At 48.5% G+C, this 18,337-nt stretch overlaps 1 protein-coding gene across 5 annotated transcripts in view; it reads right to left on the bottom strand.

Moving 5' to 3' along the window:
• Positions 1-18,337, bottom strand: part of PDPR (pyruvate dehydrogenase phosphatase regulatory subunit) — a 42,276-nt gene that overhangs the window by 7,484 nt on the left and 16,455 nt on the right. For all 5 annotated transcript variants that reach the window (XM_084812204.1, XM_084812208.1, XM_084812205.1 and 2 more), the window contains 4 exons: positions 16,934-17,082; positions 11,420-11,532; positions 6,922-7,016; positions 1,148-1,237 (listed from right to left, as the gene is read on the bottom strand). In XM_084812204.1, the coding sequence (XP_084668330.1) occupies positions 1,148-1,237; positions 6,922-7,016; positions 11,420-11,532; positions 16,934-17,082 (447 nt within the window). The remainder of the gene's footprint in view (positions 1-1,147; positions 1,238-6,921; positions 7,017-11,419; positions 11,533-16,933; positions 17,083-18,337) is intronic.

The following is an 18,337-nucleotide window of genomic DNA, read 5'->3' as shown; positions in this document are numbered from 1 at the left end:
CAACATAAAGCAACGTGTGATTCCACAGACAGACAACAGGAGCCTTGTACGGACTCCAGTTTCAAGCTCCCTGTAAGCAAATCTAGAAGTGTTTATTTTCAGGTCAGACTCTGGCCAGCCACATCAGGAGACAACTCAGGCTTTTCATATCAAATATGATATGAACATACAGCAAAGGGATATACATCCACAAACATTCGCACTGCAATCTATCAGATCATTCGCAAAACACCTGAGCATCAACCCATCCTCTTGGCCGGGGGGGGGGGGGGGCAAATGAGATGGTTCAGCATATGTTATTCTAGGTGCCCTCCAGATGTGTTCGACTGCAATTCCCAACATTCCCAGGCAGGTTTGCAGAACCCCTTTAGAGTTAATGTTTATTTGGACAAACCCTTTGCAATTCTTCTCCTCTGGGCCACTGTCCCTCCCCTCCTCCTCCTCTGTCAGAATTGTAAAACATCTCCCCATCCTGCATTTTTATCCAACCAGCTTCATCTTTTTCATCAATCTTCACTGAGAGGGACTTCTTTGCAATTTGATCCCCAACCCAACCCTGAGAGACTGAATTTCCATTCTGGGTAGGGCTGCCTCTGCAGCAATTTGCAGAGATGTCTTTTCAAGTTTTCCATTTTCTCCCTCTTTCCAGAATTTGCACAAAGCCCTTGAGCGGATTTGTCAGAGGAGGGGGGTATGTGTATATAAAGTAGGGGTGCAGAACCTCTTTCAGTCCAAGGGCCGAAATCCATTTCAGAGAAGCCCTTGTGGACCACGTTCTAGTGGCAAAAGGGGAAAACGCCCCCTCCCGGCATATTTTAGCTTAAAGCCTTAGCAGAAGCATTTCAGTCTTGGAGAACGGGGGGAAACTGTACAAAATCTGGGAAAACACCAAACGATTGGTGGTCGGGAAAAAGAGGTATGGCCATCTGGGGGAACCTCAGAGGGCCAGACTGAGATGCCAGGTGGGCAGGATTTGGCCCTGCAGGCCTGAGGTTCAACTCCCTCGCTCTAAGCAAAGTCTCTTCAGCGCAGACTTTGGATCGTATTATACCACCTTTGGGAAAAGCAGAGAATTGGTCTCTTCGATGGCACCTGCCCAGAGACCCCCAAAATTGGTGCATTTGGTCAGAGTACAAGCCCTGCTCACCTCAATGGGAATGTAGAGCATGAATCCCGGCTCTCCAGTATGTGTCATGCTCATGACACGGATCCCGTTGGCGTAACCCACGCTCATCTCCTGTGGAAACAGGGGCCAAATGGAGAGGATTCTGGTTGGCACAGCACTTGTGAAATCCAGAACAAGACCCAGTATAGAAGTAGAAGGGGAGCAATCATTCACTCTCTCCACTGAGGCCAAGGTGACATGCAGCAGGATTAAACTGCAGGGAAGCAAACTGTGATTACACATGAGAAAGAACTTGAACCAACCCTGAAAACCAGATCTGCAACAGAAACAGCAGGCTTGGGAAGCTGGCGTCTTGCAGGAAAAGACTGGGCCGGTACATGATGCCTCAACAAGTGTGGAATGGAGTCGATCCGTGGTTTTCAAGACAGTCTCCCTTCAGGGAACATTGTTGGCTCATCTGCCAAAGAATCCTTCCTCACTGCAGAGGATTCGGGGGCATTTCCTACATCAGGGATGGGGAACACATGGCCCTCCAACTCCCATTGTCCCTCACCACTGGCTATGCTGGCTAGGGCTGATGGGAGTGGTAGGCCAAAACTTCTGGAGAACCACAAGGTTCCCACCCCTGTTCTGGGTGCACAGTCAGCTCACACAGGACACTGGCCAGGCCCGCAGGATTTCACAGTAAGTCCATATGAAACAAGACTGCGTCCGAGAACGCACCCAACCTTCTCTTACAGCGACACATTGCAAGGGAAGACCAACAGCGGAGGACAAGATATAGTTCAGGAAAGCTCTGTTTGTCCACCATTACTGGTTTCATTCCATTCATCCCACTCCACCCCATTCCATACTCTTCCAAGATACCACAGAGCTCTCTGGAACACACTGGAATCACCAGCCTAGATGATCCAGTTGGTTTGTTTCAACTATGTGATTCAACAGCCTCCCCCCTCTCCCCACATTCAACCCTCCCAGTCTAGAATTCAAGCTGCAGCTTGTTGGCTACTGACTCAGTGAGAAACAACAAAAAGTCTTGTGACCCTTTAATTGCAGAGACACTGATTGCGGCTAAAGCTTTCGTGAGCTGGACCCCACTTTATCAGGTGCGTCTCCTCTGACGAATGAGGGGCACTCACCTGAGGGCATGGGGAGAGACAGGCTGCTGCTTCAACCCACCTTGGCACACACCTAGTCCTAGGATCCCTCAGAAATGTGTGTGTGTGGGGGGGGGGGGGGAGTTTGTGGTGTCTCCAGCTAGGGAACATCTGCCCAGGGAAAGGCTTCTTCCATCTTGCCTTTCCTGGTGCTCTGCTATCAAGAGAGTGCCAGGTGGGAGAAATGAGGGGGCCCATTCTTGGCTCAGGATACAGGACCCTGGTGAGAGAAGGGTCTCTTTCTGCTGCTTGCAGCAGGCTGCTTGAAATGCTTTGTGGCTATTTTCTTTTATCCTTTTCCCTCTTGCTGCTAGTTTGATGTGGGCAAGACACCTTATTTTTAGGTCTCTTAATATCAACAGTTGAATGAAATGCTTAATGTGAGTTTAAAGTTGATATTATTGGTACTGGATATTGTTAACTGACCTGCTGGCACGTCTTGCACTTGCTTAAATTTTGATATGTTTTAAATGAACTGCAATTAATGGTGTATTGTACTAAATTATAATTATGGCGACTGTTTTGTGATCCTCTTTGAGCAGAACATGCAGTATACCAACAAACTGACAATGACTATGACATTGGCTCTAGTCCATGAACACTTACGGCACAACGAATGTCTTAAGGAGCAATGCAATGCATGTTTAGAAAGAAAAAAGTCCTACAATTCCCAGCATTCCCCAGCCAGCATATGGGAGTTGTAGGACTTTTTTCTGTCTAAGCATGCATAGGATTGTGCCCTTAGTCTTTAAGGCTTTACAGGGAGTGTGTGATTCCCTTGTTACAACAGCTTCACTAGCTGTTTCCAGGCACAATTCAAAGTGCTGGTTATGACCTATAAAGCCCTTCTACAGCTTGGGACCACGCTACCTGAGACCACCTTCTCCCATGTGAGCCTGCCTGCTTTTTAAGATCTTCAGTGGAAGTCCTTCTCTCAGTCCCACAACCATCGGAGGCATATTTGGTGGGAATGCGAGACAGGGCCTTCTGGGTGGTGGTTTCTAGGCTCTGGAACTCCCTGCTGAGGGAGGCTCAGTTGGCCTCCTCTCTGCTGTCCTTCCTCAATCAGCGCTTCAGCATGTAACCTGGTCTGTTGGGTTGGGAGTTTTTATTCTGTAATTTTTGCATTTTTTAATCTGTGTTTTGAATGTACTATTATTGTTCCTGTGCTTGTTAGCTGCCCTGAGCACCATTTTCTTAGTGGAAAGGTGGGGTACAAAGCAAATAGATAAATTAAGCCACAAGGCTCTTTGTTGTTGTTTTTACTGCCAAAAGGTTTACATGGCTGCTCCTCTGGAATCTGTAACTAGGAACGCTTCCCCAGATGCTCTGTCATTTCCGCCAGTGGAGACAGACTGAAACCCTAAATGCAGAAGCTGGAATGCATCCTGTCTGGAAATCCAAAGTTCCTGATGCCAGTGGCTGGCAACTGGAATATCTTATGCAAGTTTCTCCTGCTTGTTTGGAGGCAAAAATGGTTAGAGAGCCTTCAAGGGCGGGGGAGGGGGTTGCTAGAGGTCAGGCCCACTTGGAAGGGCTCCTCTGCCCCAAAGCATTCTCCATTCACAGGATGGAGACAGGATTCTCTGTCTGTGGACAGAAGAGTTGTGTACTTTGGAGAGAGGAGGGGAACACTAAAAAAGGTGCACCCATTAAATACATGAAAAAAATAAATGCACAGGTTTTATATGCCTGCCAAAATGACTCCAGGCATTCCAAACCACTCATATTTCCGCAGTGTACACAAGCATCTCTTACAATTTGCTCATGGCTGGCTAGTTTATGATCAATGCCACCATCCTGCTATAATTAGGCAGGAGGGAAACTCCCAACTGGCTCACAGCCTTCGAGTATCAGAGGTCCTACTGTAGCCTTTCCAACCAGCATTATAGAATGTACATTATAGCTCATACTGGGAGAAACTTTGTTTGGGAGTGTGAAACAAGCCGCTGTAGTGTGAAAGGAAGCTAGCACAGCCGAGCGGTGAGAGAGCTGGAGCGATGAATCAGGAATGGCCTGGTTCAAATCTCACTTCTGCTATAAAAACCTGACAAGCTGGCCTGAGGCCAGCCCCACTCACCCCAAATCTACAAAATGGGAGAAAACAAGAGCCATCTACCTTACCAGCTTGTTGTATTATCGAGCATGTGAAGTGCTTTGAACACTCTGAAGCACTATATAAGACTCAAATTATTATTATCATTATTGGGAGGGACTTGGAAGATAAGAAGAGACCTGCACTGCATTGGACCAAAGGCCTATTTAGTCCAAAGTTCTGTTCACACAGTGGCCAACCAGATGCCTAATGGGAACCCCACAAGTAAAACACGAGTGCAACAGCACCCTCCCTGTCCCACCTGAGTTCCCCAGCAACTGGTATACAGGGATATCCTGCCTCCAATACTGGAGGTAGCACAGAGCCATCAGGACTAGTAGCCACCAATAGCCTTACCCTCCATGAATTTGTCTAACCCCCTTTTAAAGCCATCCAATTTGGTGGCCATCACCACAACATGTGGAAGTGAATTCCACAGTTTATGTGCTGTGTGAAGAAGTTCTTCCTTTTATCTGTCCTGAATCTCCCACCCATCAGCTTCATGGGATGACCCCATTGGGTTCTAGTATTATAAAAAGGTAAAGGTAAAGGTGTCCCCAACCAGTCGTGTCCGACTCTAGGGTGCGGTGCTCATCCCCGTTTCTAAGCTGAAGAGCCAGCGCTGTCCGAAGACGCTTCCGTGGTCATGTGGCCGGCATGACTGAACACCGAGGTGCACGGAACGCTGTTACCTTTCCCGCCGAGGCGGTACCTATTTATCTACTTGCAATTTCTTGCTTTCGAACTGCTAGGTTGGCAGGAGCTGGGACTGAAGACAGGAGCTCACTCCATCACGCAGCACTCGGGTCTCGAACTGCTGTCCTGCCGACCTTCCAGTCTGAAGTTCAGCGTCTTAACCACTAAGCCACCACAGCCCCTTTCTAGTATTATAGGAGAGGACAAAAAATGTCTCCCTATCCACTTTCTCCACACCACACATTATTTTGTACATTTGTATCATGTCTCCCCTCACTCACTTTTTTTAAAAGCTAAACAATCCCAGCTGTTGTAACCTTCCCTCATAGGGGAGTTGCTCCAGCCTCTTGATCACTTAAGGGCGCAATCCTATGCAGATAGGCGGCTGCCTCCAAACTCAGAGGCAACCGCCTATCCAATGCAGGGCAAGAGAAGCAGGGAGGGGATCATTCCCTCCATGCTCCTCCTGCCCTGCATTTTTGGCTAGACAGCCGCTTTCGGCTGTCTGGCCGCGGGAGGGCAGAGTGGGGGAGGAGGCTACCGTACCACACATAGGATGTGTCTGTCATACAGGCATTTCTGCCCTCCTCGCCTCAGAACGCCTCATTTCGGCCACTCCACACTCCTCTGGCGAGTGCGAAACATGGGGCTTCTATATGCTGCCTGCGAGGCAGCGCGGAAGGGGGGAAAAGTCAGTTCTCTGGGAACGGACCTCGGAGCGCGGGCTCCGAGGTTGGTTCCCAGGAAACAAGATATCCTATGGCCATCTAGCCGGTGACTAGTGGCCATAGGATTGCTCCCTTAGTTGCCCTTTTCTGCACCTTTTCCAACTCTACAATATCCTTTTTGTGATGTGGTGACCAGAACTGTACATATAGCACTCTGAGTGTGGTCACACCACACATTTGTATAAGAGCAGTATGATATTGACAGTTTTATTTTCAATTCCTTTTCTAATTATTCCTAACATGGAATTAGCTTTTTTCACAGCAGCTACAACACTGGGTTGACATTTTCATCGAGCTGTTCACCACGACACCAAGATTTCTTTCTTGGTCAGTCACCTCTAGCTCAGATCCCATCAGTGTATATATGAAGTTGGGAGTTTTTGCTCAAACGTGCATCACTTTACCCTTGCTTACACTGAACTACATTTGTCATTTTGATGCCCAATCCCCCAGTTTGGAGAGATTCTTTTAGAGCTCTTTGCAATTCCCTTTTTTTTAACCACCCTAAAACATTTGGTGTCATTCAGCAAACTTAAATGAGGAACAACAAACACCTAGGGCTCATACCAGGTTGTGAATGTCTAATCATTACAAAGTTAAACAAGAGGAAGAGGCAGCACAACCCTTTGTCTGGAAACACCATGACCCAGGGCTGCAAATAGCCCAAGATATGAAACCAAGACTAGACTTACTCTAAGCCTGCCTACTTTGAGGCAGCCCTCATCCTGTAGGTTTGTCTTCTGAGGAACCCTGTGTTTGCACCATGGATTATACGCTGAATCTGACGACATGATCTCAGCTCAGACAAGGCCCTGACCAAGCCTGATTGGTCTAACCACTGCCTCACACGCACCAAGGATGTGCTCCAATTTCTGCAACTGCGCATTACAACCCCCTGGAAACCTTCCTCGGAACTGCACTGCACAAATCCAACTGCAAGATGAAGCATTAACATTGTGTTAATGCTTTCCTGTGCAGGGCCTGCAGATTTCAAACCTAGGGCAGGAGCAGAGGGAGGCACATTGTGTAAAGCTCTGCATTTAGTTAGGCCTCCTAAATATCTGTTGGCCCTGCTTGCAAAGTATGTAGGTTTCTTAAGCTAACTGGAAAGTCACATACCTTGCAAAAGAGAGAGGGAAAGTGCTCTGGGGTCATCGGTGCGTAGGACAGTTCTGACAGGACATCCACAGCACGCGGGCCAATCAGGTTCAAAGCTGGGTTGAGAGAAACACAAAGGTTTTTTCTGCCTCTGAGTAACCTGCAAAAAGGCAGGGTGGGCCCCACCACGTTGGCTTCTCCCAGCCGATTGCTTTTATTTTCTAGCTCAACAACTCAGGTGTCGTTGACAGAGGAAAGGAGGACAGCCACGAAATTCTGCTGGGCAAGAAAAGCCTACTAAACAGGGAGGTTTTGTATTTAGTTAGTAATTTTATAAAGTGTTAACATGAACTTTAACAATGGCAATGCTGATTATATGAGATAAATGACACTCCAAAATTGTTAACGTAATTGTTCCTCAAGTTTATCTGTACTGTATTCATTTAAATGGTGTCACTGGATTCGTTATATATTTTTCTTGTATTTATACATGTAAATCTATATTTAAATTTGTACTGTATTGCAATAAAAATGTTTAAAAAAAACAAAAATGTATTTTGTGCATCTTTGTTGTGTAATTTATGGATTTTAAATATTAGTTTGTTTTTTCTAACTGCCCATGTTCTACAGAAATTAGAATCAATGTTCCCATTGCTGGAAAATAAAAAAAAACCTGAAGCTATGGCAAGATGTCCCATGAGATCAGACAGTACGTATGGGAACATTCTGCAGCTGCAGCTGTCAAGAGAATCCAGGAATTTGCCCTTGACCCATTCCAAGCAGGCAGGCTTGTTACATTAGTGTTAAAAACACGTGCTTAGTAACCACACAAAAATTAGTTTTGCTAACATAGTCCTGCCACTGGAACGGAAGACTTGTGTCACAGTCAGCAGCATCCACTCTACCCTCTGTATGTGCTTCTGTGCTGCAACATCATCATGCTGTGCAACTCTCCATCCAACGTCATATCATGGGTAGCTACTGATGCGCAGGGGAAACACAGCCCAGTTTGCATGATTGCTGCAGCTTAAACAAGCAGCAGTGGCTTGCTTAAGCCACAGTGCATGCCAGATGCCATTCGCCTAATCACCTGCCCAGTCGCGGCTTGTTGTGTCATCCAAACCCGTGCAGCATGGCTTGTGCGTGGGAGAAACAAGAGGCCATTTGAGGACAAGCCATGCTGCCCAGATTCAGTTGACGTGACAGCCCAGGAAGAGAACCCATGGTTTGTTGTTGGGTTGTGAACCGTGGGTTGTTCATGGTTTGTTGGCATGGCTGGGTTCACAGAACACAACAACCCACAGTTCAATGACAACCCACACTTCACCCATTCTCAACCTTGATGTTGAGTGAACCTAGGCAGTGACCCGGTTCAAACAATCACCGTGACTTAAACAAGCCACGACAGCTTGTTTAAGCCATGGCATGTGCTAGCGCGTGCCAGGCACCATTTGCCAAATTATCCGCCTGTATGAAGCTTGCCGTGTCCTCCAAACCCAGGTGGCATGGCTTGTTCGAGGGAGAAACAACCCTTAAATAACCCATGGCCTATTGTTGGGTTGCAAAATCAACGTGTCGCAAAATCATCGGAGGAAAGTAAGCTTAGAAACATCAAGGGGTGTGTGTGTGTGTGGGGGGCAAACATAGCACGAGGCTGCTGTTTTTGGTGGCAATGCCATGTAAAGCGGAGTTCAACCCTCAGTACCAGAAAGGAGTAACTCATGTTCTAAAGACGAAGAGAATTCTATGAGAAGACAGGAAATGGGAATTTGCATCATGAAATGAACTGTGTGCCTTGCTATGCTCTTTCCCACATTATGCAACAACAAAGCTTGATTTGCCACCGAGCATGTACTCGTAGAGAACCACAGCCAATCCCCTGTATCTGGGATCATCGAAGAGACACAGTAGTGCCCCTTTAGTTAAGGTAAGTTGCAAAAATAAGGTTCCACCATAATAAGTTCAAAATAAAAAGGACACCTGTGGAACTAATAACTTGAAACATGGCAACTGTGATCTATTTGATGGGATCTACAATTGGGCCAAATTTCAAAGCAATCCAATCAAAATTGCCACCAGTAGAGTCAATGTGTCAATTTCCAGCATTTTTACCTCCAATTTTTGGAAGGGCATATCATATATCTGTCAAATTTTGGTAAAAACTACTATTGTATGTTATTCAGGCTTCTTGGGGAAGGTGATCCTTCATTGTTTTGGTGAAGTTTCGAGCAGTGGTTCACATGTTATGAAAGTTTTCCTGCCCCACTAAAGCCTATAGCAGTAGCTACTGGCAAAGTTAAGATAACGTAAGAAGAGCCCTGCTGGCTCAGACCAAGGGTCCATCTAGTCCAGCATTTTGTTCACACAGTGGCCAACCAGCTGCACTCAGGAAACCCACAAGCAGGACACGAGTGCAACAGCACCCTCCTGCCCATGTTCCCCAGCCATTGGTGTACATAGGCATAGTGCCTCTTATACTGGTGGTAGCACAGAGCCATCAGGACTAGTAGCCATTGACAGCCCTCTCCTCCAGGAATTTGTCCCACCCCCTTCTAGAGCCATCCAAAGTGGTGGCAACCACTACATCCTGTGGTAGCGAATCCCATAGTTCAACTCTGCACTGTGTGAAGAAGGACTTCCTTTGAGCTGTCCTGAGTCTCCCACCAATCAGCTTCATGGGTTGAGCCCGTTGGGTTCTAGCATTATGGAAGAGGAAGAAAAGTGTCTCCCTATCCACTTTCTGCACACCACATATTGTTTTGTACATTTGTATCATGCCTCCCCTTACTTGCTTTCTTTTAAAGCTGAATCGTCCCAGATGTTTTAACCTTTAACTCTTTCCCACATTATGCAACAACAAAGCTTGATTTGCCACCGAGCATGTACTTGTAGAGGAGTAGGGGAGTTGCTTCAGCACCTTGATAATTTCAGCTGCCCTTTTCTGCACCTTTTCCAACTCTGCAATATCCATTCAGTTTCATTCTGAAGCTAGAATGCTGCCATTTCTCCCATATTTTCAGAGGGATTTCATGTTGCAGAGGGAATTTAATGGATTACAGGGGCAATGGCCATTCCATTAGTAATGGAATGTGAGCTCACAAGCTCAGACTGCATATTACTCTACAGATCAGGACCACAGCTTGGGGGGGCAGGGAGACTTTAACTCTTTCCCCGCTGGAGGATGCCCGGAACACAATCCTTCTTGTCGCTGAGGAGATGCCACAGGAAATTCCGAGGAGTTTTTGCCAGGCAATTCTGGAAGATTTGCGAGGCAAAAGAGATCTGGCTACTCACAGGGAGAATGAGTGAATAAAAAGCACCAGCTGCAGAAGATGGCAGAGAACTGCAGCTGGGCAGCCTCACACAGCATTCAGCAAAAGCAGCTTTGAGGCAAGAGCATGACAGGCTGTGGCAGCCATCCACAGCCTGGTGTCCTCCAGGTGGGTTGGACTACAACTCCCAGCATGAGGGCACCAGGTTGGGGAACACTGGACTGAGGCCTACAGCTGCACTCCAGCTCAGGGCTGTGTGAGCAGCAGACAGGCCTGAGAAGAGAGACCCTAAGCGCTCCCTAGTGCTGGATGTATTGGACTCCATCCTCTCCTGTTTCCTTGTTTTGTGTAGAAACTCTCCTTAAATGCTCTAGTTATCCGAGTTGCTCCTAGTGCTTCCTTCCCTTGTTTCCCCTCATTAAATAAATTCTTGTCAGCAAATATTTTTGACTTTTGTCAATGTTTTTATTCAGTGTTCATATAGTGGTGCTTTTGTTGTGTAGATAAGTTTTGAAAAACCTATCTCATGTTGGCTCAAGCTCCACAACGCCAGGAAACAGGAAGCGTAGGCTGAAGCCTGAACAGACGTGCCCCGCAATCGGTCATGATGTTGTGCAATGTCACAAATGGTGCTTGCTTACAACTTACCCTCCAGGCAACTACTTTTCCTGGGTCTTTCAGTCCCAAATCCAGCTGGGCAGGATGGAGTACCTGGGACCAGCAAAGACACTTCACACTGTCCTGGTCTTGTATTGCCTTATGAAGCTTCTGAGCCTTAGTGTAATGCTAGAGGAACCCTGTGTACATGGACTGGTGGTCCGCTTGAGGAATCCACGTGCCTCTGGCAGAGAACCCCGGCATGCTGCACTTGTTTCCTAGGCATGTTCTTGGGCACACGCTCTGTTCAGAGATCTGGGTTCTGGCCTTTTACCTCACATGACCAGAAAACGAGCCTGGAGCACCTCTAACATTTCCCTGTGGGTGTGCACTGCAAGGGAAGACGTGGTGCAGGAGTAGCAGGCAAGCCTTCCTTCAGGGACCGATCTGACCTGTACCGATCTGGTCGCTGAGGAACCTGAGGCTCGCCTGAACACAATTTAAAAAAAACCCCTTCCTTCTAGGCAACTTGATCTGGAGGAAAATTGTGTCATGACCCAGACTAAAACCAAGACTTCTCACTAGGAGAATCTGCATGCCCCTCCAGCTGCAGCTGCGTTTGGCGGCCACAACATCCCATCTCGCCTCACCTGTGTACTTCCAGGTGACATCTTCCAAGAGCAGGTTGCTGTCATCCGGCATGTGCTTCTTCAACCAGGCCCAGCAATGGACTTGCTGGTCTGTGGGGGAAATCATGAAGAAGCTGGAATACAAATTACATTGCAGTGATTAAGCTCGACGTAGGGGCCACTGAGGGAGGCCAACACTGGGGAGTCCACACTGGGGAGCCAGCTGCAGCCGTTTCCAGATGACAGAGGGTTTAAATAAAAGCCTGTTTGGAATTTGCCCCTCACCTGGAATGGATAGCAAGTGATTCCAGCCAATTAGGCTCTGAGGGTGAAATGGGAGACCTGGCCTAAGGGGAGGGGGGGAAGAGAGCACCAAGGAGTAGAGCAGCCCCCCTGCTCCTGGTGCCCACCAGATGAGTTGGACAGTAACTCCCATCATGCCACAACTCCCAGCTCATCTGGAGGAAGCCAGGTGGGGGAAGGCTGTAGTGGCGGGAGGGTAGAAAGCCACCACTTGAAGAATCACTCACGACATGACCAACGCCATCTGGCCCACACAGCTATGCTTGGCCTGGAAGAGGATTAATCTGCGGATGCAGCCCCAAAATAGCCCCTGAACCATCCACTCTGGGGTGTCTGAAGCCCCAGAAATAGGGAGGTCAGGCGCCTGGTCACGAAGTATTCCCATAGCCAATGCTGGCAAGGAGGTGAGCGGATGTATTATTGAACTCTGGCCAGGAGCCTCCTTGAATGCATGTCGAATATCTACATCAGGGGTGCAGAACCTCAGGTCTGGGGGGCCAAATCCAGCCCACCTGGGGGGCCAAATCCAGCCCACCTGGGGGGCCAAATCCAGCCCACCTGGGGGGCCAAATCCAGCCCTCCAGGCTTCCCCAGGTGGCCACGCCCCTATCCCTCGAGTGCCGATGCCTCTCCTAAGGCTTTGGTGCTGGCAGTAAGAGCGTTAAGCTAAAACATGTGGGTATTTCTGGTATTTAGGCCCCACCCCTTTTGGCTTCAGCCCCACCCACCATTGGGAGGCGAGCCCCTGGAGCGTCTTCAAAGTGGACTCTGGCCATCAGGCTGAAAGAAGTTCTGTACCCCTGCTTTACAGACTCTTGAGATAAACTGTCCTTTGCCCACGGCAGCTGTTTGTTCATGGGGCAAGCAAAGAAGTGAGGGCTATGGAGCGGGGATGGGGAACGCGTGGTCCTTCAGATGTTGTTGGTCTGCAACTCTCATCATCCCTCACCACTGGTTATGCTGGCTGGGGCTGATGGAGCTGCAGTCCAACAACATCTGGAAGGCCCCATGTTCCCCAGCCCTGCTCTAGAGGATCAGGAGCACTTTCCTTGCCTCTTTTTTCAGTTCAGCAAGTTGCTGCACTTGGAATATGGAGATGAGTGGCAGCCACAGAAAAGCAGTTCCGGTCCTTAGAATGACCATGGGACCAAAAAATAGGTAGCCTGGGATCCCCAACCCATGTGACCCCAGCTGCCTACTCACAAACCAGCACTAGGGGTTGGCCGTGTTCTCTTAAATCAAGCTCGTTAGGTCTCTATCCTGGAGGTAAGTGGCACTCCGGCCATCCCAAAACAGGTGGGGAAACCTGGCCTCTCGCACAGGAACAAGCAGAGTGATGCTCGATGAGACCAAGGGCCCATCCAGTCCAGCTTCCTGTTTTACCTGGTGGCCGCCACAAGCAGGACATGCTGGTAACAGCCCCCCAGCCCCCATTTGTCCCCTGAACTCTGAGGTCCCGTTTAGCTACCATGGCTAAGAGCCATTGACTATGTCCTCCTCTTCCTCAAGCTTGTCTAAGCCCCTTCGAGAGTCTCCAAGCCAGGGGCCAACACGACATCTTTCTTTCTTTCTTTCTTTCTTTCTTTCTTATTTATACGTACATATATACATACATTTACGAGTTGCCTTGCAGCCCATATAGGGTCCCCAAAGTGACATATAATTTGGAAGCTTTAAAAACTATTTGAACACTTTAAAGACAGATCTTGTGGCAATCATTTCTATAAATTAATTATGTGTGGTGTGAAGCTGTAATTTCCTAGGTAGGTCTTGAAACCGATTAGTAGAAGATTCAGGACAAACAAAGGAAAGCACTCCATATAATTCATTCATGGAATGAGGAAGGGTGTTTTTTCCCCATTAAATATGGCCAGATCTGTTCTCCTCATGACTGCTTCAGGCCCAGAGCTGACACAGGCCCTGCGTAATGTGGAAGGCACATTATGAGGGCCCAAAGCAGGCAAACAGAAGCTAATAAGCCAGCAAAGGTACAGCACAGCCTTCTCAGCACTGGCACCCCACCCTCTGAAATACCTTCTTCTCTACAGTTAGGGGGGCAGAAAATGTGGTGTGCTTTAAATGCCTGCTGAAAACATACTTGTTCACATAAGCTCTCCTTGACTTATAACGGATCATCATGATGCTGCTCTGTTTTACTGTCTGTTTTTACTGTGGTTTGGCCTCCCGGTATGAAACTACCCGTACACTACATTCAACAGCTGAGGACCTCCTCGGAGTGCCTCCTCTGACAGAGGCTCGCAGGGTGGCAACAAATGAGAGAGCCTTTCAGTGGTGGACCCCAACTGTGGAATGCTCTCCCCAGTGAGGCCCGCCTGGAGCCAACACTGTCATGTTTCAGAGGTTAAGACTTTCCTCTACTCCCAGGCATCTGATGGGCTTGTTATTCATCAGTTGCTTTGGTTATGGTTCTTCTGATGTTTTTATCATCTTACCATGTTTTGCTAGTTGAATGAAAATTCTTTTTAACGGCTTTATATTTTGGATGCTTCAAATAATTTTGTTGTAAGTTGCTTTGGGTCTTTTTAAAGAGAAAGGCTTCCAGTAAATTCAAAGCCCGGACCCAGAAGGGATGGCAGCCAGGACATCAAACGGAGGCAGGTGGGCCAACTTACCATCTTATTGGCCTTGCCTGGAACTGTGTTTGCTGCCAGAGAGGAGAAACCCCTCGCACCCCTGGCTGGAGCTGAAGAGGGAAAGAAAAAACTCCCTTGGGCTAATTACAGCTGATTTGAGCCGGCTGGGCCTGGGTTCCCTTGGAACACTCTTATCAACCCAGCTCTGACGTGGGGCAGTAGCACCGTGCCGCCAAAGGTGGGGTTGCCCCTTTGGGGGGAGCCGCAAGGGCAAGGGCCACCCCCCTAACACTGGGTTGACTGGTTTTGCGGCTTTTGTGTGTGGGGGTTGGTTGTTTGCTTAGGGTCCTGTTATGTGCCTGGGAGAGAGGACATATGGCCAAGTCAGGGTACTTGAGGGGGCCCCAATTAGTGTGGTTATGGGTCAAGGGAGATATGGCATCAGGAGGAGGGCTAGCCAGGTTAGGGGAACATGGCCCAGCCAGTTAATGGCTGTGCCATGTTCCCGCCCTCCCTCCAGCCTCAGGCACAGTGGTTGCCCTATCAGCCTGCCCTCGGGTCTCCGGATGCTGCTGTTAAATGCTAGATCAGTTCAGAATAAGACCTCCCTCATCCATGATTTATTAAGTGGATGAGGCAGCCGATCTGGCATGCATAACTGAGACCTGGGTGAGTGAGCAGGGAGGAGTTAGTCTCTCCCAGGTCTGCCCACCAGGGTGCTTGATCCAGCATCAGGGAAGACCTGAAGGTTGGGGAGGCAGGGGTGCTGTGGTCTACAGGAGTTCCATTTGCCTCTGCAGGCTCCCTGACCATGTGACTACTGGTCTGGAGTGTTTGCACCTTGTGCTGGGCCAGCGGGACGGACTGGGGACTACGTTGGTGTACTGCCCACCCCGCTGCTCAACAGATTCCCTATCTGAGCTGACAGAGGCGGTCTCAGGTGTGTTGTTGCAATCCCCCAGACTGTTGGTTCTGGGGGGTGTCAACATTCATGCTGAGGGCACCTTGTCTGGGGTGACTCAGGATTTCATGGCCTCCATGGGACCATGGGACTGTCCCAACATGTCATCGGCCCAACACATGTAGCAAGGCATACTCTAGACTTGGTTTTCTCAACTGGACATGGAGATGGTGATCTGAAGGTGGGGGACTTTGCATCAGTCCCCTTGTCATGGTCAGATCATTACTTGCTGAGGTTTAGACTTACAGCAGCTTTTCCCCTCTGCAAGGATGGGGGACCTATTAAAATAATCCGCCCTGGAGGATAATGGATCTGGATGGTTTCCAGAGGACTCTGGGGAGGTTCCTGACTGATATGGCGGGCTCTCCTGTCGAAACTCTGGTTGATCTGTGGAATGCAGAAATGTCTCGGAAGGTTGACATGATTGCTCCTGAGCGCCCTCTCCCAAGTAGAGCTCGTACTGCTCCGTGGTATACCCCGGAGCTGAGAGCGATGAAACAAAATAGGAGACGGCTTGAGTACAGATGGAGAAGAACTCCTAGTGGATGCAATCAAATGCTGGTATGTGCCTACAGTAAAGTATATTCGGGGCAGTGAGGGCGGCAAAAAAAATCATCTTGCTGCCTCTACTGACTGAATCTTCTGTCTGCTGCCCAGCAGAGCTGTTCAGAGTCGTCCGGGGGCTATTATATGCTGGCCCCAAGGACACTGTAGACCCCTCTGAGGCCCGCTGTAATGCATTTGCTAGGCACTTCCAGGATAAGATCTCTTGTATCCACTGGGATTTAGACTCCAGTGTTATAGCAGGTGAATCTGGTGAGGTGTCCAGAGCGCAGCCTGGTCCTGTTGTCCTGGATGAGTTTCAGTTGGTGCAGCTCAAGGACGTTGACAAGGTGCTTGGACAGGTTCATGCAACCACTTCCGTACTGGATCCTTGCCCCTCTTGGCTTATAAAATCTGGCAGGGAAGGAACAGCTGGTTGGGCCAGGGAGGTGATTAATGCCTCCTTGCGAGAGGGAGTGGTCCTGGGCTGCCTCAAAGAGGCGGTAGCGAGACCACAATACCTGACGGAGCGCCTCTCCCGACACGAACCTACCCGTACACTACGCAAAACATCTAAGGCCCTCCTCCGGCTGCCCACTCAAGGGAAGCTCGGAAGACAGCAATGAGAGGGCCTTCTTGGTGGTGGCCCCCAAATTATGGAATGATCTCCCCGACGAGGCCCGCCTGGCACCAACATTGTTATCTTTTCAGCACCAGGTTAGGACCTTTCTCTTCTCCCAGGCATTTGGCAGCATGTGATAAGTTTTAATTGATCCTGGAATGGCATATGGTTATGGTTGTCTGCTTTGAGATTGCTTGTTGAAGTTGTTTTAGATATTGTATATTGTTCTGTTCGTGTGTTGTTTATGGAATTGGCTTTTAAAATCTGTATATTGTATTTTTAAATGTTTTAATCTTTGTAAACCGCCCAGAGAGCTTTGGCTATTGGGCGGCATAGAAATGTAGTAAATAAATAAATAAATTCAACAACAACAACAGTGTTCTATGGCATTATATATGCATTTTAAATGTAATTTTTAATATTTTTGTATTTAAACCACTTAGAATTTTTTGTTATGCTCACCAGTAAACAAGTATTGCAAATAAATACAAAAAACTCAGAAAGGGTCTTACCAGCGCTTGTTTACGCGGACGATGCTGCAGTCATTCTCGTACCCTCCACTGTGGTTGAGCATCCCTGTGTGCACAATGTGTCCAACTGGCACGTCCAGGTCGTTGGAGAAGAGATATTGCAGGACCTCCAGGGCCTGGCCCCCCGTGGACTGCAGTGTTGGGGAAAGGGGGAGAGGGATCAGGGAGCGGATGCGGCCCTGTCCCCAAGGAACAGCTTTCAGCCTGACATGGCAGAGCGCTCTGAATGCCCGTGGTTTAGGGCGACATAAGGGGACAACATAATATTCCAGGGCACCCAGGGAGATTTATAATATTATACTTTGGAGGGGGATTACGGGGAGAGAAAGGGATTCTCTCCAACTTCCATAATGCTAGAAGAGGCGGCCCAAAACGTTTTGAGTTGATGTGCACGTATCTGGAATTTTTAGAGAGTGTCGTGGGTGCTTTCACAAAATGGCTGCCATGGCAGGCGGGCTTGCCCATTCGCATGATGGTTGCCATTTCTAACTAGGCTAAGGGTGCAATCCTATACATGTTTAGACCGAAAAAAGTCCTTCAACTTTCACTATTGCCCAGCCAGCCATGGGGAATGGGGGGAATTGTAGGACTTTTTTCTCTCTAAACATGCATAGGATTGTGCCCCAAGAATCCAAGTACCAAGCAGAGGTGGGGCTGGAGCTCCAAAACACAATACCACTCTTTTAAACTCACAGAGTTGGGCTCTGACGCCCATTTCTCAGAAGACACACTGAAAATAACTTGGCCAAAGAACTGAGTATAGGGAAAAGATGGCGTCTGAGTCACAATACCCATTTAACAGAAGATGAACTCATGATGCTCAGAGAAACAGAAACACACACACACACGCACAGGCAAAACACGCACCCCACACCAGGCAAAGCAAACACACAACCACACACAAAATCCAAGCTAAACACAGCACACCACAACAGACAAAACAGCGAGCACACACAGACGCAACCCTCACCCCCACACAGCACAGGCAAAGCACTCCCTTGCCCCCCCCCTTAGCCCCCAAGGATCCTCCCCTGCCATGTGGGGCCCAGAGACATTCTTGGAAATAAAGATGGTGCTGGAGGTGGGAACTTGGCTTTGCAGCATGCCAGCCTCCCAGTTTAACAACAACAACTTTAAAAGAAAAATAATCTTTTTCAAAAACCAGGAGGGGCAGGACACATGGCAGGCACCAAGAAGTGTGTCCGTGGTGCCCACAGGCATTGCGATGGGGAACGCAGTGTTAGAACTTGGGGTCTCTGGACTGAATGTGCCCACCACCCCAAAAAGGTTGGGGACCCCTGCCAGAAGCTTTTAAGATCTTGGTCTGCTGTTGCCCAAGAGTGTTCAGCTTCCATTTTAGCTTGCATTGGTTTTGTATCTCTTGGC

Source organism: Heloderma suspectum, chromosome 8, assembly GCF_057233095.1.
Source record: "Heloderma suspectum isolate Gila_16-S chromosome 8, 16-S_ref, whole genome shotgun sequence".
Lineage (NCBI taxonomy): Eukaryota > Metazoa > Chordata > Lepidosauria > Squamata > Helodermatidae > Heloderma > Heloderma suspectum.
This window is presented reverse-complemented; position numbering and strand designations above follow the sequence as displayed.